Here is a 24,248-nt window from a genome sequence, read left to right on the forward strand (position 1 = left end):
CAGCAAACTGGTCTGGCTCTCTCTGTGTTTGAAGAGGGCTGTGTAAAAGACAGCAAAGGCATGTTCCTGTGGTGTAACTGCAGACATGCATTCAATTTTCTGCTGTATTCTAAATTTAGTAAATAACATAGCAGTTATACTTTGTGGTTCTCTGTTACAAACTCTATAGAATTTGCAAGAAGTTCCGGAAAAAACACAACAAGGCTATGAGAGCTGTGGAGATGGCCCCAGCTACAAAAGGAGCTCTCTCAGTCAGCAGGGCCCTGCAGGGATTGATTGCAACCTGGGCAGAAAAACCCAGAAGTGACTCAGAAGGCGTTTCTTTTTAGAAAACCTGCAGCAGTAGAGGGCATCAGACAACAAGAAATCCTGTAGACTTTCATGAATCCTTGAAGTGCTAAAGGCCCAATGAGGGGAATGGGAGCTAGAGAGGTACAGATTGGGATTCTGTAATGGGGGTGGGGATCAGAAAGCAGGCACTGAGAGAAGTGAACCCAGACACATCACTCCTCCTGTGCATCTTAGCTGTAAGCACTCCAGTATCTTAATGCTGTGGTGGGAGGGGATAGGGAAGGGATCACCTATGGTGCTCTAACTTGCCTCAGAGGTACTCCACTGGCAATCCAGCCTGAGCATTGCAATTGATACCACCAACTCAGCACAACATCTCCCTTCTCTCATAAAATGCAAAAATGCAGGAAACTGTTAGTAAAGCAAGATTGCTGTTGGGTAATGTCTCATGCTGTCCCAAAACAGTACACGAGGACTCACATAAGAAAAAAACAAGAAAGTAAGCATTAGCCACCATGTAACCCTAATTTGTCCCTTTGAGTGATGGCTAGGAAACAGGCAGCACTCAGAAGTGAAGCTGAATGACTCATTTTCTGAAAAAGAAAATTCAAGCCTCTTACAAGCATTTCCTCCCCACCCTAGAACTATTTGTGCCAGCATGTGCAGACAAACCACCTCACTGCAGCATGCACTCAGGGTGGCCATAAAGTGAAGAAAGTAGTTCAATTTCTTTTTCTACAACAAATAACTGTTCCGTAAGTACAGTGATTTTCTCTTTTCCTCGGTGGGAGTGAGGGGAGATTTCCTTGGAACTGCTATTTATAGCGGCTTTCACGGGAGTGTCTCAGACTTGCAGGAGATCATTCCCATCCCCTGAGACTGGTGGTTAGGCACAAAGCATTTTAGCTGCGCCTGTGGCATTCCCCGGCGCGACCCGCGTGCCCTGTGCGAATGTCAGAGCTGTGCAGACAGCAGGGGGAAGTGCAGCTTGAGACTCCATGAGAAGCCAGCACATCCAGCTGCCTGGAGGCTCTGGCCTAACGTGCTTTTCCTGTGCTGAGCTGTGGGACGTGCAGCTGGAGCACATTGCAGGACTGCCTTCAGAAACGCTGCGCAGTAGCAGCAGTCCTCATGCTGAAAAAATTCGGAATCGAATTTTAAGTCACCAGTCTATCAGCTGCCTGCTTTGAGCACAACTTGACCAGGTACTGTATTCCTCCCTTACTGTTGGGAAATACACAGGAAAATGTTAATGGCTGTTTGGATTTTTTTCCCTTCTGTAGATAAAAATATCTCAAGGAAATTTTAAAAATACTTTTACAACAACATACAAGGCTATGTACAAAGTGAGCGCTGCAGGCTATGTGTTTCCAAGTCTGGGTTCGCTTTTACCTTATCAAGTCTAAAAAATAGGAAATTTAAAAAGAAATTTTCACTGACTGAACAGTACTGAATTAAGTGGTATTAACTGTGTGACTTTTCACTGAGTGTTGGCAAACTGATGCCACAAATGAGTACTGTTTTCAAGAAAAGTGCATATGAGTATGTCTAAAACAATGAATATTTCCTCTTGTGAGATTTTAGTATCTTTTAACTATTTTGTTAGAAAGGTAGACTGATTACAAAATTTGAATCAACACAGGAAAACAATTGATGAAATATGAAAGATATGCAAGCTATTTCTCTCAGGATTATTAAAATAGATGAAGAAAAGAACAAAAACTAAATTACTTTAGGGGAGGGATTAGCAATGGGAGAAGGAGGAAGGAGTTTTGCTCTAAGCAGAGGGGAATGTTTGCTTGCGATTTCTCTGCCTGGACTCCCATCACCTTTCACTGAGGAAATGGCTTGACAGGGATAGTACCAGTCAGCATAATAAATCAATAGTTGTTTTCTGTGTATTGCCTGCTATTTTACAGGCAGCTTCAGGGGAAACTCAGCCTCGAGCTCCAGGCTGTGCTCTGAATCTGTGTCTGTCTACTGTGTAACAACCAACTGCAAAATTAAATATGATTATTTCCAGTTTCCTTTTACTTCAACTGTTTTGGAGAATGTAAATATTAGAGATGGCTGAGGTGTTCTCTTGTAGTTTTTCTATAACTGCTTAGGATGCAGCAAAGGCACAAACTGATGCAGGAAACTGAGTGTCTCTAGATAGCAATGCTGCCTCAGCTCTGGTGCTTGTAAGCAAGTGTTTGGATGCCAGTTTTCTAAGCACAGAAATTTATTTTTTCCCACTGAACCTTGTAGTGTTGATGGTAAAATGCAAGAACCGTGAGAATTAACTAAACTGCTTAATACATCATTTCTGGAAAACAAAAAATAAATATGAAATAAACATAATTCATAAAATTGAGGTGCTCTGGACAGTTGAGCCAGGTGTGAGATAAATTTCAAAGAAGTCTATTTTAAAGCTTTAGAATGAAGTTCACTCAGACCCTGCTTCAAAGTCTGCAAATAGTTTATGTCATTGTCCTGACAGTGAAAGGAAAAGCCCCAGAGAGGGTAACAGAAAAACCTCTTCATTCTCAGAGTTTAGTAACAAGAGGTCATTAATTCTTCCAAGAAATTACAATTGCTAGAAAAAGATGACTAGAATTTCTGCAACCAAAAATTCCTCTTACAAACCTGAAAAGAAACTTAGCACATTATGTGAAAAAGCACAATGCTGCTACTATCTATGGTAATAGAAATGTAGATTATATTGAGTACTTGATTTTAAAGCTCTATTTTTTCCTTTATAAACAGAAACTATTTTTATATAGATGATTCATGTGAGAAAATTGAATTATTTTGCTATTTTGAGATAAACTTCTTTACTCAAAAAGAAAAATCCGTCTAATAAGGGAAGGGCTAGCAATAAAAATAACATTAATGTCTTTACTCTTCTTCATTTAGGGTCTGAGGTGCACCGGAGTTAATAAAACAGAATGTTAACAGGCTTTGAGTAAGTTTTTAATCTATTTTTATTGCAGTTGTTACTAGGAAGATATAACTATAACAAAATACTCTTGGTTTTGCAGGATTTAAACACTCCAAATGCAGAAATGATTTGGCAACTAACATGTCATTGGTAAGAAAAAAATCATTAATTACTGTTGTATCATACTTAGATCTAAAGTGAGTGATGCTCAATCATGATGTAATACTGTGTTATAAAAGAGTAGCAATTTTTATCTCACAATGTGATTTTTGTTTGTTTTTCTTGTTATTAACTTTTTCACAACCCAAAGATCTCAGTCCAGGCAAAAACTATGTCAGAGGAAGTTGATCCCATTCTCAGCTTCCCAGAACAACCCTCTATAAACATCCAAAGCCATGAAGCAAAATCACTTGTGTGCCATCTGCTGCATGTAAATTCCCATGTGAGACTGCTCACAGGGAGCTTGGAAAGAATCAGGAAAGGAGATTTTAAAGTTATGGTCCTGACATTTTCCTCTTCATCACCTCAGTTTGGGTAAATGATAAACACTTAGCACACCCTCTGTGTCTGGACAGAGTGGTCTGGTCTGCAGCCAAGCATCGAGGGTCTCTGGCCATGTGCAGAGGGAGTGATGAATGGCCAGGTCACTGGCTCCTCTCCCTCTTCTGTTTCAGGTCACCCCTGGTTACATCCCTGATTTTTGGTCTGCTTCTGCAAGCACCATTCACACAGCCTTCCACCATCACACAGCCAAACTTTGTCCTGCTGCTGGCTGATGATCTCGGCATAGGGGATGTAGGTTGCTATGGGAATGATACTATCAGGTAAGGAAACTGACCCTAAGGGTGAACAGAGCTGGTGTGATATTTAATGTAAACCTGAAACTCTCTGCCCAGCATTATCTCATAGCCTCGAGGGCATTCCTAGGGACAGCTCTGCTGTGTGGCACTGTTTTACTGTGGTAATATGACAATCATTCTTGTGTATTCCTTAATTGCCTAACACTTAAGAAACAGTTATACCCAAAGATAGAAATATTGTCCCCTCTTCCAACACACAGGCCTCATTACCTCATTTTAATTCTGTTACCAATCTTTCCCAGTCTCACCTCAAAATACAATTAAATTACTGCAATGAGTAATTGTGACCAGGAAATATTTCTCTTTTGAGCCTCAAAGACATAGAATTTGCCTTCTCTTTGAAAATTGTGCCACAGTATATCCTGCTGGCTTGTAACATGTTTGAACAAAATAAAATTTGCTATGATCCCTCCCTTCATCCAGCAAAGCATCTTACTCTGAAGAAAAATCTTACTCTGAAAGGCTTCAGTCAGCAAGTTGCTGGCAGGCAGCTGGTGATCATAGGCAGCTGATAGGGGTCTGCAAAGCCAGGCCTCCACAACATCATTCCCAAGGCATGGATTTTCTTTTTACATTCAGGGCGTACTAGCAGAGTGACAAGTATCTGGGCTCTCTTAGCAAAAGGTTCTCTGCAATGCAGAGAATGGCAGGATTTTGAAACAGCAGTTTGAGAAGCAGCCCAAGGGCTCCTTTGAGGAGAGTATTTATCAGCTGAGATGGCAATTGTGCTGAAGGGTGGAACCACACCCTTGGCTTTGCCAAGTGACCCAGACTGCGCCTCTGGCAAAAGGCTGTAGAGAATAAGAAATGTTGCAGATGTTGTTTCCTGGCAGCATGTCTTTGAGGGAGGAATCCATAACAGTACAAGTACAAAGCAACAAAATGTCCAGGATCTTTCAAAATCCTGCTGAAGGTTTTGCCTTCTTGTGAACACCATTGAACTGATAATTACAAAAACAAAATTGTAAAACTGACTCTCAATCTAAGTTAAAATATAAGTAGGCAAACCTTGAATTGGAAGAGAGGGATATTGTATTCTGAAATGTAAGATATTGCCTTGTCTGTAACTAGCATGCTAGGCAAGCTTGTTTTTGTTGGTTGCCTTTTGTTGGTTGTCCTTTTCCCTTGCTACAAATTTCATGAGAAGTACCTTGTTAGCTTCCTTATCGGTACTGTAAATCATATAGCATCTTGTGTAGTCAAGCACTGTCACCCTGTGTCAACTAAATTACCATTACACTGATACACTAAGGCTGATGCACAGCTCTTTCAGAAGCTGGTGTAGGAAAGGCAGCTCTGGGGGAATGAAAGGTCTTTGCTGTGAGGGTGGTGAGGCACTGGAACATGTTGTCCAGAGAAGCTGTGGATGCCCCATCCTCAAAAGTGTTCAAAGTCAGGTTGGATGGGGCTCTGAGCAACCTCATCTAGAGGAAAGTGTTCCTGCCCATGACAGGGGGGCTGGAACTTTGTGATCTTTAAGGTCTCTTCCAGCCCAAACCATTCTACAATTCTATGATTTCTGCAAGACTTCATAGGACATTAAAAAAAAAAAAAAAAAAAAAAAAAAAAAAAAAAGGGTTGTCTTGAAGTGAATCCAGATAACTGATTCTTAAGGAAGCAATAAAAAGAGAAATATTTCCACATCACTTGAGAAAATTTAAATAAATTACAAAAAATATTTCCTGGCCATCTTCAAATACAGCAAACTTCTGAAAATAAAGATAAGTACATAATTTCTTACTCCCTTGAAAGACTCTCTGGATGATATCTGGTGGCATCGGTTGCTTTTTTAGGACCCCCAACATTGATCGCCTGGCAAAGGAAGGAGTGAAGCTGACCCAACACATCGCTGCAGCGCCACTCTGCACCCCCAGCAGAGCAGCTTTCCTCACTGGCAGATATCCCCTCCGATCAGGTTTGCCTTGCAGAGCCACACACCCTTTAAACATTGCTCTATTGCTGGAGAGAACGGTGTCATACAATGGGCACAGAAGAAATGAGGGTGTGCAAAGAGGGGTGTCACAGACACTCCATCCTCACTGAGACACATGAGATATCAGATAGGCTATGCACCTTTGAGGTGGCTTCTGTGTTTGTAGGGTATTTGTGAATAGGTCTGGGGTGAAGCAAAACAGAGGAGAATCAGCTCTGCAGAGCATCTTGGTCTCCCCCAACCCCTCAATGCACAAGTTTGTTTATGTTTTGATGCTCTGTTGTACAGATTGCAGCCAGAATGGAATAACAGCAAACTTTTACATTCAAAAAAGCCTATACACAAAACATGAAGAATAGTAACAACACACAAAATTTAACACTAGTTAAATTAATTTCTGTCATAGATGACCCCTTATCTGATGTCAGAAGCAGCTCAGCCCTGCAGGGAGCAGAGTAGCCTGTGCAGATGTGTGTCACTTCCCTTCAGTCAAGGTGCAGAACGAGTCATTCATGGGAAAGCTTCTTTACGTATCTGTCAAAATTAATCTGTCCTAGAAGATAACAGTTTGACAGCAATATTATTTTTCCCAATTGTGTTTTTGAAGAAAAACACTATCCTGTCAAACTGCATCCCTGAGATGAAGAGGTATGAAAAGCAAATAGCTCTACATGTTTCTAACAGCAACCCTCAAATGCTTGTTCTATTGCAAATTATCTTTGGAGCTTTCATTCCTGAGGCATTTTGAAGCTGATGTGTCATCCTGTTTTTATTATGACAGCTCCCACTGAGACTGGTGGTTTGAAAACACACACAGGCTTGTATAGACCCTTTCCCACTGTAACAACAGGGCCAGAGATGTTCAGTGCTACAATGACAGATTGAACTTTACATAGCGCTGTATGATGGAGTCATGCCAGAATAAAATACTAAATGGTAGGGTGTAAACCTGCAGGTGAAGAGAAGATAGCTACTCTGTAGGGCTCAGAGATCAGATACCAGCCAGGCCACTGTGCAAGGAAGCCCTGAGTTCCCTGGCAGCCCTCAGTGGGCTGGAGTCTGAGACTGACAGGGGCTGAAGTCTCCTTGCGCTCCTCCCTGCCCTCACACTCACACTAAGGAAGTGCATTTCATACAGCCACTGTGACATATAATCTCCTATACAAATGTGTCACTCCAAATTAAATTAAAGGAAAAAAAAGTCTCAATATGAGATACAAAGATAAAAGAATAGGTACTATGGTGATTCTTAACTCTTTCTTAATCTTGTCCAGGGTCATAGATTCATTTCCCCAAACAAAGAGCACTAGGGCAAGTGTTTAACACTACCATTTCAGTGAAATCAGGAAACAAAAAAGTATGTTGGATAAAAGTACTCAACCCTTTACACTGACTCAGATTGGTTTTTATTGCATTTTTAGGGATGGATGCGGTAAATGATTACCGTGTAATTTTTTGGAATGCTGGCTCAGGAGGGCTTCCTGCAAATGAAACCACTTTTGCCAAAATACTGCAGCACCAAGGCTACAGCACAGGACTGATAGGTATGGGGGCACTCCTCTCCTAAAGGTGTTGTTGAATGTGTTTCACCTGCACATCTCACTCAAACCATTTGTTTTAGTTAGTAACTGTTTGTACTTCAGTTGTAATATTTTTAATTCCTGATTAAGAATTATGTGTAAAAAGAAACACTGCCCAAAAAGTACCTCTCTTAAAAGAACAAGCATATGATAAGGAGGACAATTTTTACCATTGACCCACTTTCAAGCACAGCTGTGGTTGTTAAAATACATAATAGAAAATGTTATTAATTCCTAAATATTATTATACCAGGTATAAGATACTTATTCCAACACAATTATTTTTTCTTCAGTCACAGCATGCCACTGTAGTTCACCAAGATTTCAGTACAGCCCAAAAACACTGCCCTCCTCAGCATCAATTTGAATTTCATTTTACTTTATATTTTATAGCACTATTTTTTTAGTACAGTTGTAACTTTTATTCTAAATAATTATTTATCTTAGATGTGTCACATAGTTCCACAGGCTGATAAAGCACAAACATTCCTGGCTGATTTTTCAGCTATTTGCCCTACCTCAACTGAGCATATAAACTGTCAAAATCCAAAATCTATATCTGGCACATAAAGATATTAGCTGCACAAACCAACTGAATTTATTAATAAAACTTCCTGCAGAAATAGATTTGTAATAATTCAACAGAATAAATCTAAACCACACCAAACAAAACTAAAAGAAGCCTTCCAAGCAATTCAAATTCTACATTACTGAAGTTCCATCTCCTGTTAGTTTTGTAGTGATATTATTTTAGTTGCTTAAATCAGCTCATAAAGCAGACTGTGCATGCTTCATCTTGGTTTCAGCATGTTATCACTAGCAAAACAATCAGATTTGTCTCCACTCCCCCCAGGGAATTGCCCTTCAGCAGAGTCCTGCTGCTTGCCTCCCAGAAGCAAAATGGGGAGATATTTTCCCTGTGGGCATCTCAGCTAAAATCACACCACAGATGCCAAAAGCATCACTTGGATTAACTGGATTGACAGAACCTGGTTAATTGCACCATGGGGGATGATGGAAAGCACCAGTGATAGGTGATACACAGAATACCACAAGAATTCAAGTCATGAAGCAAAAAATCTTAACATCTACTCATGCCACCACAGCTGAATGAGCACTAAGTAGTCTCACTTGAATTGTTTGTGATTGTTTTGCCCTGAGCACACCCAGTTTAATTGCAAAGTTAAATCCTATTCATAACCTGCACCCTGAGGCGATAATGAGATTTTTTGTTGGGAAATGCTTTGAAGGTTCTTTGTCTTCTGACCAATGCTGTATAAGTAATGCCCTCAGAGATTAATTTATCTTAATTATACACTTAGTTTAGCTTCTGGAGATTTGATTCTTTTCTAGCATGTCAGAAACCTTTATCGACCTCAACTGGAGATTTAGGTGTTGGATTGCATCTGGATTCCAAGAATACTTCAGCTGCACCTGTATTTTTGGCCAATGCATTTATGTATTGATTACAAATCTGTTTCATTCTACAGCTGGTTCTAAATATGTCAGGAGGTAAACTGAGTAGAGATTCTAGCTGAAAGTGATTCATCCACCTATGCTATAACTTCCATTCTTTCTTTATATTTACAGCCAAGAAGCAGCTATTTTTCTCCTCTGGGGCAATTGTTCTGCTCCTATTGTAATGCACTGCAATTCCATTGAAACCCAGTCAGGGTTGGCTGCTATTATAAGTACTAATAGTATACTGAACCATTTCTTGAGGATAGCATCATCCTGGAAGTGCACAGTTCTTCTCTCTACAATAATAATTAGTTTCAAATTAGTTTTCTAGTAAAATGCTTCATGTCCATTATGCTCTGACATCCAAGATCTGCAAAAAATGCCATCAAGCCTCTGATGGATGAGTGATAGATTTTGTTCACTCAATTCAGACATTCTCAAACCTCAGTGTTTGAACCAAATGAGCCAACTTACTATGACACCACATAAGTGCCTAACCAGGCTGTTTGAATAAGCTGGATGGGAAGAAAAAGCATGGTTTTGATGTGCCATTCATGAAAGTAGTTGGTATGTTCATAATGAAGAACAAATTTTGTTCCAAAAGGTCAAGATATGTTCCTTCTGATAAATGAAGACTTAAGTATTTAAAAGAAGTAGATTTTAACTTTTTAAAATTTGATTAAATTCAAATAGATGGCAAAAATATTTATTAAGTATTTCATTTTCTTTTATTTTCAATCAGTATGTGGAGATATCACATATAATGATATGATGATCATTAGATCATCAAAGTTACAAATGTACAGCTTCATGAGAAATCCTGAGATCAAGTTTTTCTGGATCCAGTGCTTTGTCTGGCAAACAGTTAGATGAGCTGCTAGTTTAACTACTCTATCTTTATCTCCCCTTATCAATTCCGGACCAACACATAGTATTGACACAGCTCTGACATCATGCACTTCAAAACCTCCCAGAAGCAAGTCTGCATGGCACTTTCAAGGTAAAGGGACAACAAAAGAAGGTTATTTCCCCCTATGCTTACAAAAGGTCAGCTTCCTTCTATTTGATACTTGACAGATCTCCAGGAAGGCCATGCATTTTTGCTCAGTTTGGATTTTTTCTCAATTTATAGTTGTCTTTATATGATTTTTTTTTAATGTTTGATCAAAGCTACAGGGCATGAATATATATACAATAAATGTATATATGAGCACCAATAAATGTGTTGAAAATTTATAAATTGTAGAGGTTTACTTTAGTCAATCCTATTATATAACTACATACTTGGTATATTTCTGTGTAGGATGATGCAGTTATCACAAGCAGAAAACAACCAACAACATTTTTAGAAAAGTTTTGTGTAAGGAAAAGTCCATTCTTTTAAAATATTATCTCTTTATATTTTATTAACCTCTATTTTCAGGGAAGTGGCATCAAGGTGTTAACTGTGAATCCCGCAATGACCATTGCCATCACCCTTTAAAACATGGATTTGACTATTTCTATGGGATGCCTTTTACACTAATAAGTGACTGTCAGCCAACAGAAACACCAGAGATGGACAGAGCCTTTAGAAGGAAGCTCTGGCTTTCCACTCAAATGATTGGCCTCATTACACTCACTGCTGTCCTTGGGAGACTGACTGGCTTGATTTCAGTCCCCTGGAAAACACTGACCTGCCTTGCTGGGTTCAGTCTCCTGTTCTTCATATCCTGGTTCTCAAGTTATGGATTTGTACGATACTGGAACTGCATTATGATGAGAAACCATGGAATTACTGAGCAGCCAATGGTGACAGACAGAACTACATCCCTTATCTTGAGAGAGTCCATTTCATTTATTGAAAGGTGAAGTAGACTTCCTGTGACCACAGATTTTCTGGTTCTTGTGCATTTTCCAACTTGTAAACAGCACTTTCCTGTTTCATGTCTTCTTAGTAAAAATTAAGTTTCTTAATTTTTACAGTATTATGTAGAATTATAAGTATTGTTATTTTTATTAATTTTAAATAATATAAATAGGTATATAATGTAATTAAAAATGAAAAAAATGCTACTGCTTAAGGATGCCCCTTATTCCTAGCTTCACTAAAGCTGATAATACTTCCCAACTTCCATGGGTGGTATTGAATATTTCTAGGCTATATTTAAGAAATATGTATACCTATCAATGAGAGCAGGATTGCAGCTTTAAGGAATAGCAGGTGATGTCAGAAATGTGTGTATGGGGAAGGAGAAGCAGAGTTGTGATGTAGCCATATCATATAGACTAAGTGGGCAACAGCTGGCAGGGGATGAACCTGCTGCCTTCACTTCAGTAGCACAGTGGTGCTTTGCAATAGCAGAAAGTGGATCTTCAATCTGGAAGTTTTCTATCAATGATTCAGGGTAGAAAAAGGATATTTTATATAGATCAAAATTATTATATGGGATCCTGATCACTGGGTTATAGTATCTTACAAAATAAGGTGTTTCTGAAGGGACTGTTGAAATATCTATACAAAAATAACACTACACTACAACTGATCTGCATTGAGAACCTTCCTCCCTAATAACACAATGTTAATTTCTGTTTTGTAGAAATAAGCACAAGCCGTTCCTCCTATTTCTTTCCTTTCTACATTCCCACACCCCTCTCCTCACCACAGAGAAGTTTCTTGGGAGGAGCAGACATGGTTTATATGGAGACAATGTAGAGGAGATGGACTGGATGGTGGGTAAGTCAACATAGCATATAACAATGTCTCAGATTTTCAAATACCTAGGTGTAAATAAAACGTTTTAATTAATATAACAAGGAAGCTGATTAAAAGCATGTACAAAAAATCGTAAGCATTTCATGAACATCTGTCAATCTTGTGTGAACACTGTTGATTTATAGTGTTGGTTTTTTATTTTCTCCAGACTTGGGCCAAATGTTCACTCTTCTTTTTTTTTGGTCAAGTGTTTACCAGTTTTAACCATGTCCCCTTAGCTCCTGTCAAGGAGCTCTTCTGTTCTTCTTACTAAATATGTAATAATTATTTCATTTTCTATGATTAGTAAAGACCAGGTCATTTCAGCCTCTTATGGTCATTTCTAAGCAGGACACATCAAAAGGTGATAAAATCAATAAGCAAATTAATTACAGATTAAAAACAGCAGGTTACTTATTTGTGTTGGCTGCACTAAGCAGAATACTGGATATTTTTCAGCCACAGTCATAAATACAGAAATGTCCATCAGTATTATCTGGTGTGCCCCCCACAATAAGATTCATGTTATTTTTCGGCCTTTTTTTCTGGAGGGGAAGGAGAATTATTTATCATTTAGTCATGATGGACAAAAAGTATCTACATTTGCAAAAGAGAGAAAAGTCAGGTACGCATACAGGAAGAATTTGGTTTCAAACCTCTCAAACATTTACATATTGCAAATATAATTAAGGATGTCAAAAACAGCTCAAAAATTACTTTTAAATTTAAAATCACTCATTATTAATGCATATTATACCCATGCAGTAATGTAATGCAAATCCTAACCGTGGTCTAGACAATATAAAATAAGGGTAACTTTATGTTTTTCCACATTTTTCATGATAGACACCACTGATACAGACATAAATTTTAGATCTTAATTTCTTTCCATATTTTTACAGTACATGGTATTTTTTTTTTTGCCCTTGACAATATAGGCTTCTTGTCTTTGATTGTGGCTCTTGCACTCCCTGTTATAATACCAATAATAAAGTGGTTACAACACGTCAAATTTTCTGTGCTTTTAGAGGTAATGAAATCATAACTACAAATATCAATCTTAAAAATATTAAACGATGAACAACCTTACATAGGTAAGAAATTACACTGGTAAATATTTACAAGTCAGAGGTTAAAATTTATGTAGTATGAGGGATATTTTTGCTTTTTAATATTCACATATTCTTGCGTTTACAGGCCAGGTTCTAGATGTTATTGACAAGGAAGGCTTGAAAGAAACTACACTAGTTTACTTTGCCTCTGATCATGGTGGATGGCTGGAAAGGCAAGAAGGGGAAAGACAGTTGGGTGGCTGGAATGGAATATACAAAGGTAAGAGCTGTCAGGGACAGTGACAAGCCAGCATCAACTAGTAAAGAGCTTAGGACATCCCTAAGGCTTAAGTAAGATTATACGCTCAAGGAATACACTGGTTTATTACCAAGAAGAAAATATGTCTCGCTCTTAGGCACGTGACAATGTAGTAAATTCTAACCTGGGCAGGTGTCCTTTGTAAACATGAATTCTCAGATTGTCGGGGTCTGGTCTACTGAACACGCTTTCACTAATGCTCAGCAGGAGCTTAGCAGGAAAAACAAAAGCGTAAAGAAGGCTCATCAAGGTAACATGATAATACAATGGAATTTGTGCAAAAATTATCTTCATTTTAAATTAAACTTTTATTTTTTTTTTAAATTTTTATTTAATGAAAGGTGGAAAATCTATGGGAGGCTGGGAAGGAGGAATCCGCGTCCCAGGGATATTTAGATGGCCAGGAGTGTTACCTGAAGGCACAGTTATTGATGAACCTACAAGCCTTATGGATATTTATCCTACAGTAGTTCATTTGGCTGGAGGGGAAGTGCCTCAGGACAGGTACAAACAAAAGCATCTTTATTCCTCCTTCTTTCCCAAAACACTGGAAAATCTAGCTTGGAACACATTCTAAGAGTTTGATGTTCTCTTTTTCAGTCCTGATGCTTTTTTAGACACATCAATGTCTACGAGCTCAGTCACCTATTCTCTACCTTTGAAATTCAGCCCCTGCCTTCTTCTGCAGTCCCCTTTCTTGTCCAAAACTGCCAGTTCCAGCAAGAGGTGTGCAGAGGAAGCACAGTCCTGTCCAGCTCATCTCCCTGTGGTGTGTTTTTTGTGCTAGGGTGATCGATGGCCGGGACCTGCTGCCTTTACTGCGAGGAGCGGTGGCACGCTCGGAGCACGAGTTCCTGTTCCATTACTGCGGCGTTCACTTACACGCCGTGCGCTGGCACCAGAAGGACAGTGAGTACACAGCTTCTTCCCAAAGAATTATGTTCAGTCTACAAGCAGGCACATTGTTCTAACACATTATTTTTCTGGGATTCCATCTGTCCAAGTACTTCGGGTGTAATGTGGGAAAGAACTTACTGGTATTGCCTGTGTTGTACAGCACCAGGAGAAATTCCTACATTAACTAATAAGTGTAGAGCTGAAGTGCATCTAGAAATGAACTCTAGGAAAACACGCACTCTTCCTTGTGATAACTAACATTGCTATAACCAGCTTTCTGTGATTCTTTCTTTCCTGCCAGCTGGAGCTCTTTGGAAGGCTCATTTCATGACTCCCATTTTCAGTCCTCCCGGAGCAGGGGCTTGTTATGACAGAGGATTTTGCCCATGCTTTGGAGAAGGAGTGACCCATCATGAGCCTCCATTGCTGTTTGAGCTCTCGCAAGACCCTTCTGAAGCCAAACCTCTCTCAGCTGTCACGGAGCCCCTCTTTGACACTGTCATAAGGAAGATTGGCAGAGCCATAGAGGAGCATCGCAGGACACTGACTCCAGTGCCAGAGCAGCTCTCTGTGTCCAATGTGGTGTGGAAGCCGTGGCTGCAGCCATGCTGTGGGACATTCCCATTCTGTTGGTGTGATAAGGAAGGTGATAATAAACTTGTTGACCTATAAAGTAGAGATCCTGCTATGTTCTCAAAAATGTATTAAAGAGTGCTTCCTTTGGGGGTGTTGACCCATGGGTCATTTGTTTCTATAAATTGAGCCTTTATAAAATAATTGTACCAGTGAATGGCACAGTATTAGTAAAGGTAGCTTTAAGCTGCACACTCTCAGGGGGGGATCAAGATAGATGATCCAAAGACCATGTTTTACCTAGCATTTTCTGACAAGTAAATGAATAGTTCAAATGCACTGAAGCAGGCCAAGATTAGAGCTGTACAAGTAATGATTCTGAATGTATATTCAGAAGCTTTCCTTTGGATTTTTGCACTGAATTTCTAAGTGATTCCTGGACTGAGGTGTCCCTTAATTTTGTTATCCTTATCTCCCTTTTGTTATCCTGGCAACGCATAAGGTGACCCTACAATAAATTTTTGCAACTATTGCTTCCAAAATAATTAGAAAATAGTCTTGCCTGCAGCTCCTCAAAAAATCTTTCTTCAGAGAGGATTTCTTCTTCCCTTGTAGCTCGTGACTCCAGCAGCAGCGATGAAGACAGCTTGTTGGCCTAGGCAAGGTGTAGAGCTTGGAAACATGACAAGCTGGGTAGTGCCTGTCTGAGCTCTCTGGGAAGGGTGGGACTCTTCTGGTTGGAGTCAGCCTCTTCTTGGAGAGGAAATAAAGGAAAGGATTGTCCTTTTCAAAAGCTCCCTTTGCCTCCAGCTCCCTAAACAGCATTGGCAAAGGCCTTTTTACCTTGATGGTCACAGCAGTGCCACACTGATTCAGAGTTCAGTGATTTGGGCACAAGACTGCACAAGTTACCCTGCTGCCCAGATCTCACTCATAAGTGTTTCCTGCTGACAAGTAGCATGTTCAGAAAAGATCCTTTGAAAGACAGCAAACAGTAATTATGAAAACAAGTGGAAAAAAAGATCTGGATAATTAAGGTATTTTTTGCTTCACAAGTTACATTTTCACTCCAAAGAGCTAGAATTACTTAGGTTTATCTCTTTGCTTTTGTGGTTTTTTTTTTTTGTTTTTTGTTTTTTGTTTTTTCTGCAGTTCTTTCCTTCTTTGTGTTAAAATAGTTGTTCCTAATCAAGTGGCCTTGCAGGTAATGCTTTTCTTTGTAGGGTTGTAAATACATCTGTTCATACAGACATGTTTACACTGGCATATCAGAATAGTTAGGCACCTGAAAACATAATTTGCCCATTTGTTTTACTTTACTGTTTTTAACTACTCTTTGACTACTTTGCTAGGACCAGTTTATCTTATTCATCTTATTCTGTAAACATTTGGTTTATTTTGGTTTTATTTACTCTGTTTACCACAATTCAGTCACCAGGAAATCTGCAGTAAACAAAGCCCTGCAGCTTAAAAGCAAAATATTTTTTTTATGCTGTGACTTCATGCATTTCATGTTATAATTCAACCAGATGCTCCATCAGTGCTATTGATGAGAAAGGTGTTTAGTCTTACTGTGAAAAATTCAGGACATTTACTAAATCCATAATTTTCACATGTTCTGATTGCTGCTACTTCCTCCATTGTTAGAAATATCTGGATTTTTTTCTCATTTGAGTGTATTCTGTTTAACTGGTTACTTCTTAGAGAGATTTAAAGCTGTTTTCATATTCAAAATGAATTGTTTCCTTTAGGTGAAATTACTGTAATCAGACTGGAATTTTTCAATTTTCTCAGTCATCTTCCAGGATATCACTTCCATTCTCAAACCAGTTTAGTATGTGGGATTTTATGTCTTCTCAATTTTTCAACACCTTTTGAAATGTACAGGTGTAATATCTGTGAATATGAGAAAACTAGTTTTTCTTGTGCTGCAATACTTCATAGCAATGTAGGATATGTATGTCCATTACGACCAGGGGGTACTGGAAAACACCTGAGCTAGGATTTGTCCTGGAGCCAGCACATGAAAGCACAGTGGCCATCCCTTGCTGATCTCCAGAGTGCCATGGGATCAACAATCAGTCAGGGCAGAAAGGACATTACACTTGGAGTGATGTCAGGCAATGATAAAGGCTGCCTTGACAACAGCATACTTGGAAGCACGCTAACTAGCAAATACCAATCCGTTTTCTCACATGCTTGCTCACATTTCATTTTCTTTTTCCTACAAGACTCATGGGCTACTATTTCAGTGCAAGTAATTTGGTAAGACTGACTTTTTCTGCTTAGTCACAGCAAAGTTTTCAACTCATTGGTTAATGCTGGTCATAGCCTAAGATGATGTAGATAGTGCTCAAGACACAATTTCAAGAGCATCTTATAAAACTCCTAAGATCTAAATTTGGATACTGAAAGTGTTTTCAAACACAGTAGAAAGCAATATCTGAGCATGAAAATTAAGATATTAAAAACATAATTATCTCTTTTCATTTGGGCATAAAATATTTGTCTGTTATACTGAAAGAAGATCTGTAAAGAACAAGAAAAAGAAAAGGAATAGTTCTCTAAGTAGTATATAGTGGTTTGCTTGTTTGTTTGTTTTTACATAGAATAAGAGCAATATTTTTAAGCTGGTTTTGAACTCTCCTGGACACACATTGTTCAAGTGCTTCAGCTTGACTTCAGCACTTAATCATCAAAAAGATCACAGTTTTCAGTATTTCAAGTAAACCATTCTGGACCATGATACAATATTCTGATAATTTGTCAGGATTAATTAATAGTTTTTTCCCTAGACATGCAAGTTGGTATCAGTAATGTCTACACTTGAACACTATCTCAAACAAGACTGCCTATGCTGTTAAATAGTGTTGTAGGAGCAAACCAAAATATCAGTAATCAATGACAGTGCCCAGAAACATCAAAATTGGGATTATAATTTTAAGAAATCACACAGCATCTGTTGGTACCATGAAACTGAAGGGACAAAATGTTGCCTCATAATTTCAATATGATGTGTCATAACATCACATGTATTTTACAAATAAGCATTTTTATCCTATCTAAAAGAAGCAATTAAAGTTATTACTGTAAATTACTAGTAATATATAAAGAACAAGCTCTTACTTGTCTTGCTTTTCAGGATTTCACTTCTGCTTGCATTGTTTTGTCACTGGGGCTTCACTATTTTGTTCTTGCACACTTTAGCATCCTTCACAGTTTGTTAATAGTTTTTGCTATAAAAGAATTTACTAATCTCAGTGGAAGACTGGGATTCTTGCAAAATTCAAACATGATCCAGTTACAGAGTTGACTTTCTACTATTAGGCAGTTCATTTATTTCTTACTAGTCACTGCTACAATTAATGAATTATTTTTAACACAAATTTGCAAGTATTTTTTAAAATAGATGTTCAATCTATATGAAAGTTGAGAAATCAAGAAAAACTGTCAATAACCAGGAGATACTTAAGTTGATTTATTTCACTCTTTTTATTCTTTCTGTGGAGGCCAAACTACAGATTCTGGTAACAAAGAGTGCTTTAAAAGCATCACATCACATTACTATGCTCCTGATTATGGCAGATGGCCAGAGACACAAGATGGAGGAGCCTTTCTAGCTGAACAAAGCGAATTTCCATAGATGTGAGAGCTGTAAATTATGTGATCAGATCTGTCCTGGAGTAAAAGGGCCAAACCCAAATCCCTGCTTTCTTCACCGAGTCTTTGCAGAGTGGATCCTTTCCTTGAGTCTTGGTTTGTAACCCAGGAATTTTTTTTCTGCCTCCTGAATTGTACTGTTTCTACCTAGTTTTTCTGAGTCTCTCAAAAAAGAAAAATAAAATAAAATTTTTCTCTTCATATTTCTGAAGCTTTCTGTTAATATCTTCTCCCTTATGCATGCAAGCATCCTACTCTCAACAATGGAGCCTGAACCTCATTCCTTGCCCTCTCATTTTTTCTGCCCCTTTTCCCAATTTTTTTTTTGGGCAGAAGTTTTTCATGAAAATATTGCAGTAACCACTACAATTTGCTGATACTGTTTAAGACCCTAATGCTCCCCTTGATTTCTGTACATCACACCCACCAACCATGATGTGAATACCATTGTAATTATCAAGAGCTAGTTAGTAAATTCTGTTTTCTCCTTCTTGCTGTTTTTTTAACTAATATTTATTTTGGTCTTTGAGCAAGAATATGTCTATACCAAGAATTTCTCTCCTGTTTCTTGCCTTTCTTTGAATAAAGCCCTTATTCAGTGTATTACAGCGTAACACCTTTATACCTTCTTCTTAAACCAGTATAAACACACAGTGTGGCAACTTGGCAAGCCAGACTGTGCAACCACATATGCATTAGTACTGGCACAGGAGAGAACTCACAGAGGAGCTATAATAACATCAGAGGGAATTAGCCAGGCTGCCAGGCCTGGCGCGCGCTCACCAACGTGATAATACAGTGACGGATTTTCTTTGGTCCCAAGGCAGCTGGCTGGCTCATTCTGCATTAGGCAGGGCTCTTCCATGCACAGGGTGGCTCTCCACACGGTGTGCTGTAGCTGACAGTCTCACTGCCTGAGATGTACAAGCTTTCCCTCAGCTGCTGCTCAAGCTGTTCTGTTTGCCTTGGCAGTTACAGCAGCTGGAGGTCCAGCATCTGCTTTAGAACAATTCTTCCTAACTCAACACGTGTCACCAGGGGAAGGCAGGGAAGCCCTCCCTTGCTGCAGGCAGGATGAAGTAAATGCCTTTGCCCACTTTTTTAACTGAGACTGACATCTGCCAATTATTCTGATACAACACTGTCGGGGTTTTGATAACCCCTCCTTGGAAGCAAAGATCAAAAAGCCTGAGGTGAAGAGGCAAGGGACAACAAAGCTCATGCAGTGAGTGAGCACAGAGTAAGTAAAGGATTGTGGGAGTTGTTTGAATTTTGGGTTGTTTGGATTTCTTTTTTATTTTTTCTTTTTGGCTGGGTTGTTTTGTTTTATTAAAAAACAAAACAAACAAACAAAACCCAGAAAACCAGAAAATACCCCCTCTCCCAAAAGCCTCACCCTTGCCTATGTTTTTGGAGACAACTTCCTTTTTTCCTCTTTGAAGAGAGCTGTGCTATCTTTGGCAAAAGGGGAATTTGCCATCAATTGCCGCTGAGCCCTGGGACCCTGAGGCCAGCAAAGCTTTCCAAGGCAGATTCCACTCCACTTTCCATGGGAAGCTGACCTGGAGCAGCAAACTCTGCCCTGCAGAGCTGTCTTCTTCTCGGGGGTGACCTCCAGCCTCTTAGTGCCATCCTCCTCTGCCAAGCTCGCAGCCTCCACCTGCTGGTGGAACTGACCATAAATAGGTCATAAATAGTAAAAAAAATGTGTGATCAGGGTTGCAGCAGTGTGTGATAGGGAGAATCAGCAGAGTACAATAATTAACAAGCTGTGCTTTCCTTCCCTTCTAAGTGTTTCAAACCAAACTCCAGTTTTTGGAGGTTGTTATTATTATTATTGCTATTATTACTTCATAGAGATAGACACAAAACATGATTTACCTCTGGTTTGCTTCCCTGTATTTTTACTTTTCTTCTAGCAGCCATGGCCCTCATTGCTGCTCTTTTAATCTCATTCCTCCTCCCTCTTTCTGTCTCTGATTTTGCAGTTGTGAATTTCTCTTGTCCTGGATGGAAGGAAAGTGCTGTGTTCCTGGGTGAGTAGTTTGAAGCCAAAAGGCACAATTAGATAATTTAGACTAGGGACTGCTAATCATAATGTGAAAATGCTCGAGGTAATTTGCAGCCTAGGGCCAGACCATCCCTTACTGCTGTTGCTCTGATGGCAGGGTGCTGCTGTGCAGCAGGGTGGCCATAATAGATTAAAAAGTGGGGGTAACTTGCCATGAGAGTATTACTTATTGAAAATGCACAAAGATAAGTGGTAACATATCATGATACAAGAGAGCAAGGATTGGTATTTTCCAGGCCAATAGAAACTTTACCCCCCTAGTGAGCACTATTGAAGCTGGTTCCGTGAGAGTGTAGAATGGAAAGGGGTGGGGGGGTGGGGAAAGACAGGCTACTAATGATCTCCTACTTTTGGCATTCTTGCAAGGACATGCCTTTTATTTTGGTTGATGAGCAGCACCTGTTTCTGGCTCACCAGCTGCAAGCACTGAGAAACTGGCAGTGAGTTTTTAATTTCTTGAGCACAAAACCAGCTGGGAGTTTTTAATTTCTTCTCTATGTCTTTCCCCACTTGTTGCCTCTCCTCTTCTGAACATCTGTATACCTAGAAGCTATGGAAGAAAAGGGGTCGGCAGGGTGGAACATTATTTGGCATATGGTATGCTGAATGTGCTTCCTTCAGAGCCATAATGTAATATGAAATTAACATTTGTAATTGTATTTTAATATACTGTTTACTGAGATTAAGCTGTTCTGTAGCATGCCTTTGTACAAGGTGGAAAGCAAGCACCTATTTTCAGCCAACAGCTAAGCAGAGGGAGACTTGTGCATCATCAGTAAATATTTCTATACATGTAATAATTGTAATTAACTTTTTTAATATTTAAATAAGTGTTAAAGAATTTGGAGCTTTGCTCTGGTTTTGCAGCAGTGTGCAAATTATTTCTTCCAGAATCTGATGTTAGACAAAGAAAACTAGGAGGCAAGTTCTTTTGCTGTGTGTAAATACAGTCTTTTAGTCTAATTAACAAGGATTTATTCCTAATTTTTCTGCTGGAGTTGGATTTCTCTTAGCATTTTTAAGAATGAGAAGTTCCTTTCACTCTGGCGGATTCCCAGTGAGCAGTGGTGTTGCCAGGCTTTGGGGCATGATGGTGAAACATAGGATATGCCTGGCTTCAATAAATATTTTGCTAATGAGGAGATATTTTTAAAGTGGAGGCTTGTATTCCTTTTTATTCTCTGTAAGTTTATCTCTTTTTTTCTTCAACACATCAAGAATGACTCATCCTAATCAAGGAATACATTCAACAAGTGGAATAGAGGATGGGGGAACTACCCAATGCTAAACTACTGTTGGGGAAGAAGGGACTACTTTTCTAGCAATTTAAGGCTTGAAGCTTGCTTTCTGTAAAGAAAAGCTGAAAAAACAAAGCCCAAACCAGAGCCTGCACAAGGCTACTGGCTAGAGAATGTTGCTACCAATCCATTTTGAGTTAAGTCCACCTGATTCAGCCCTGCAATAAACTAGGCAAAACTTTTTTGGTTAAATCTCTTCAAGTGACTGTTGAGGCAGCTGCAGACTTTGTGGCATTACTGGCAAGTGGAATGAATTTTGGAAATTGGTTCTTTTATGGTAGACAGATTTAGAGAAAGAAATAGTAGAGCAGTCATATGTAGTAACAGCTGCTGAAAAGTAAGTTTTGCATAAGGTTTGCAGAAAATCAAAACTGTTTAATGCCACTGTGTCCACACAAAATTTGCTGGCCAGTTTCTGCTCTTTCAGCCTCTGTGGGATTTGGTCTCATTTTGTAGAAATGTTTAGGCTGGATTATTTGTGTCCTACGACCTCTTATGTGGCGATACCAGACTTTATAACTGATGCTCTGCACTTCTGGTTGTACCTTTATAATGTTTTCCTGGACAGCCTGTTTCAATGCTTTAAATTCTTTCTTGAAGAAATTTTTCCTAATATCCTGTCTAAACCTCCACTGGCACAACTTGAAGCCATTCCCCTTTGTGCTGTCACTTGTTATTTGGGAAACTTCACTTCAACCTCCTTTCAGGTAGCTCTAGAGAACAATAAGGTCTCCCTTGTAAAAAGATAGAAGGATTGATTTAATGCCTCTTTTACCTCTGACATCACACTGGTGATTGTGCCCAGTCTGTTGCTTTCTTTAAGCTTAATTTATTTTCAGGATTGCATTGCTACATTGTTGCCCTTATCTTCAGGTTGGCAAGTGTCTGGCTCCTTCCAGAATGCATTTGCGATTGGATGAAATAAAATTGTGTTGTTTGAATTGACCCACCTGGGTTTGTTTTTTTTTCCAAAGAATCCTGGACTCAAATGAATGAGCTTTCCTGATGCTTCATTTGCTTTAAGTTTGTGTTATTCCTTTCTTTACCCTCATTTAGGAAAGTTAACCCTATAAAAATTGTGTCATTATTTCCCCTCGCCCTTTGTTTTAATCCTTCCCTGACTGTGAGCACCACAGAACTAAAATTGTCTCTTCCTTTGTACAAGCCCTTGCAAAAGTAGTGTGAGGTATAAGGCTCTTGCACAGATAGAGTTTCCCTGTGAAATCTTGAAGGAGCAGATTTCTTGAACAGGAGGATGCTATGATTTATAATGCTGTCATTCTGCAGATGCACATTGAGCACAGCAGTATCAACTTAGAACATAATTAAAAGGAAAGCATAAGCACCAATTCTAATAGTTTAGTAGGGTTCCTTCAACATCTGATTGCCTGTGCCAATAGCTTCTGATCTGTGCTCAAGATCATTGTTAATAAGGTACTGTGAGCTCAGGTATGGTGTAAGTCCATATGAGTCTTGTAAACAGAAGTTACATAATAGTTGCTTGTATTTTTCTGATGTTTTGCACTTACCTGATTCATTAAGCAGATGGCATACAATCACTCAGTAATACTATCTGCCAATTTTTTTTCTTTGAATGTTTTCATGTTTTTAAGCAATGAGATCTGTTTCTTGCATGGAAGTCTATGGCTATGCTTCTATCATAATATCCAGAAATAGCATTCTGGGGAATTTTGGAAAGGTTTACATGTCTATGTGTCATAGGTATGTTTTATACTCTTTTTTTCCATATTGCTTTCAAATTTTACTGGTGTTTAGTAACTGAACATACTCACAGTCTTTCTCCATGGATTGCTGAAAAATAATCAGTTGGAGCTCTAAGCATGGTTATTTTATAGTGCACAATACTGCTACATAACAACTTAGAATATGGACTTGAAACAGTAAGCAGTATGTTGCCTGAGGTGGAATTTGCCCTTGACCCTATCTTAATCCACAAGCAGGATCACCACAGGGATCAGCAAATATACAGCATTTAATACGATGAGAAAATAAAGTGCTAGGATGGGACTGAAGACATAGGTAAAAGCAGATTTCATAAATTGCACCTTTTTTTCTTTTCAGTATGTGACAGGCAGGGGTGGAGAGCATTCTTCTTGTCCCTATCTTGGAAAGAAGAATGCCTGAGTGACTCAAAGGGGCTGTCAGGGACTGCTTATTTCCAAGGTTTTTAGAGACCTTTCCTCTGCAGCTCTACCTGAATGTATTAGTGCCCTGAAAGGATTCTTTGTGCCACTGTAATGTCCTGCTACTCTTAAGAGATACAAGACTGGCAAACAGATTTTTTTCCTTCAATGTCTGAGATAGAAGTGATCTTATGAAATTTTGTGTGTGTTATTTCAGTGTTTATGTTCACTAGTCTATCTTCACTCAGAAAGCTTGTTAAAGGAAAAAGGAGATAAATGCATGCCAGTGTTTGGTTTTAGTACTCAGATGTGTAAAAAGCCAGTAAGGAAACAGCAGTATTAAACACAGAGTGACTCAAAAAAAAATTTTTTTGCTGGCAGAGAATTTGCCTGTTTACAGCTGGGAGTAAACAGCAGCGTTCTGTGCTCAGGTGCAATGAAAAATTGGTTAG

The 24,248-nt window shown here is 39.0% G+C and overlaps 1 protein-coding gene and 1 long non-coding RNA gene across 10 annotated transcripts; one reads left to right on the forward strand and one right to left on the reverse strand.

Annotated features, from left to right (window-relative positions):
- The first annotated feature begins 891 nt into the window (after positions 1 to 891).
- On the forward strand, positions 892 to 14,750 carry LOC110479346 (arylsulfatase D). Of its 9 annotated transcripts, none has more exons than XM_085582011.1 (12): positions 928 to 1,046; positions 3,190 to 3,238; positions 3,315 to 3,364; positions 3,889 to 4,038; positions 5,868 to 5,989; positions 7,429 to 7,551; positions 10,472 to 10,895; positions 11,628 to 11,764; positions 12,980 to 13,114; positions 13,495 to 13,657; positions 13,941 to 14,062; positions 14,352 to 14,750. In XM_085582011.1, exons 3-12 carry the CDS (start codon positions 3,339 to 3,341, stop codon positions 14,720 to 14,722), a joined length of 1,773 nt encoding a protein of 590 aa, XP_085438137.1. In that variant the 5' UTR covers positions 928 to 1,046; positions 3,190 to 3,238; positions 3,315 to 3,338; the 3' UTR covers positions 14,723 to 14,750. The 9 variants fall into 9 exon arrangements, with proteins under 9 accessions (XP_085438173.1, XP_021402270.3, XP_085438137.1 ...); XM_085582008.1 differs by lacking the exon at positions 928 to 1,046 and adding an exon at positions 1,357 to 1,496; XM_085582047.1 differs by lacking the exon at positions 3,315 to 3,364 and having other exon boundaries at positions 892 to 1,046.
- Positions 14,751 to 18,867: 4,117 nt separating this feature from the next.
- LOC146768743 (uncharacterized) lies at positions 18,868 to 20,300 on the reverse strand. Its single transcript, XR_014956075.1, has 2 exons — positions 20,165 to 20,300; positions 18,868 to 19,955 (listed from the first exon to the last, which is right to left on the reverse strand). It is a non-coding gene; the product is annotated as an uncharacterized LOC146768743 (long non-coding RNA).
- Between the last annotated feature and the right edge of the window lie 3,948 nt (positions 20,301 to 24,248).

This window comes from Lonchura striata, chromosome 1, assembly GCF_050655825.1.
Source record: "Lonchura striata isolate lonStrDom1 chromosome 1, ASM5065582v1, whole genome shotgun sequence".
Lineage (NCBI taxonomy): Eukaryota > Metazoa > Chordata > Aves > Passeriformes > Estrildidae > Lonchura > Lonchura striata.

Bases quoted from the DNA above. Each gene is read 5' to 3' on its own strand.
- LOC110479346 (XM_021546595.3), top strand. From the start codon at position 3,339: ATGATTTGGCAACTAACATGTCATTG. The intron at 7,552-10,471 runs GTATGGGGGCAC...CTCTATTTTCAG, and splicing joins CTACAGCACAGGACTGATAG to GGAAGTGGCATCAAGGTGTT. The intron at 13,658-13,940 runs GTACAAACAAAA...TTTTTGTGCTAG, and splicing joins GGGGAAGTGCCTCAGGACAG to GGTGATCGATGGCCGGGACC.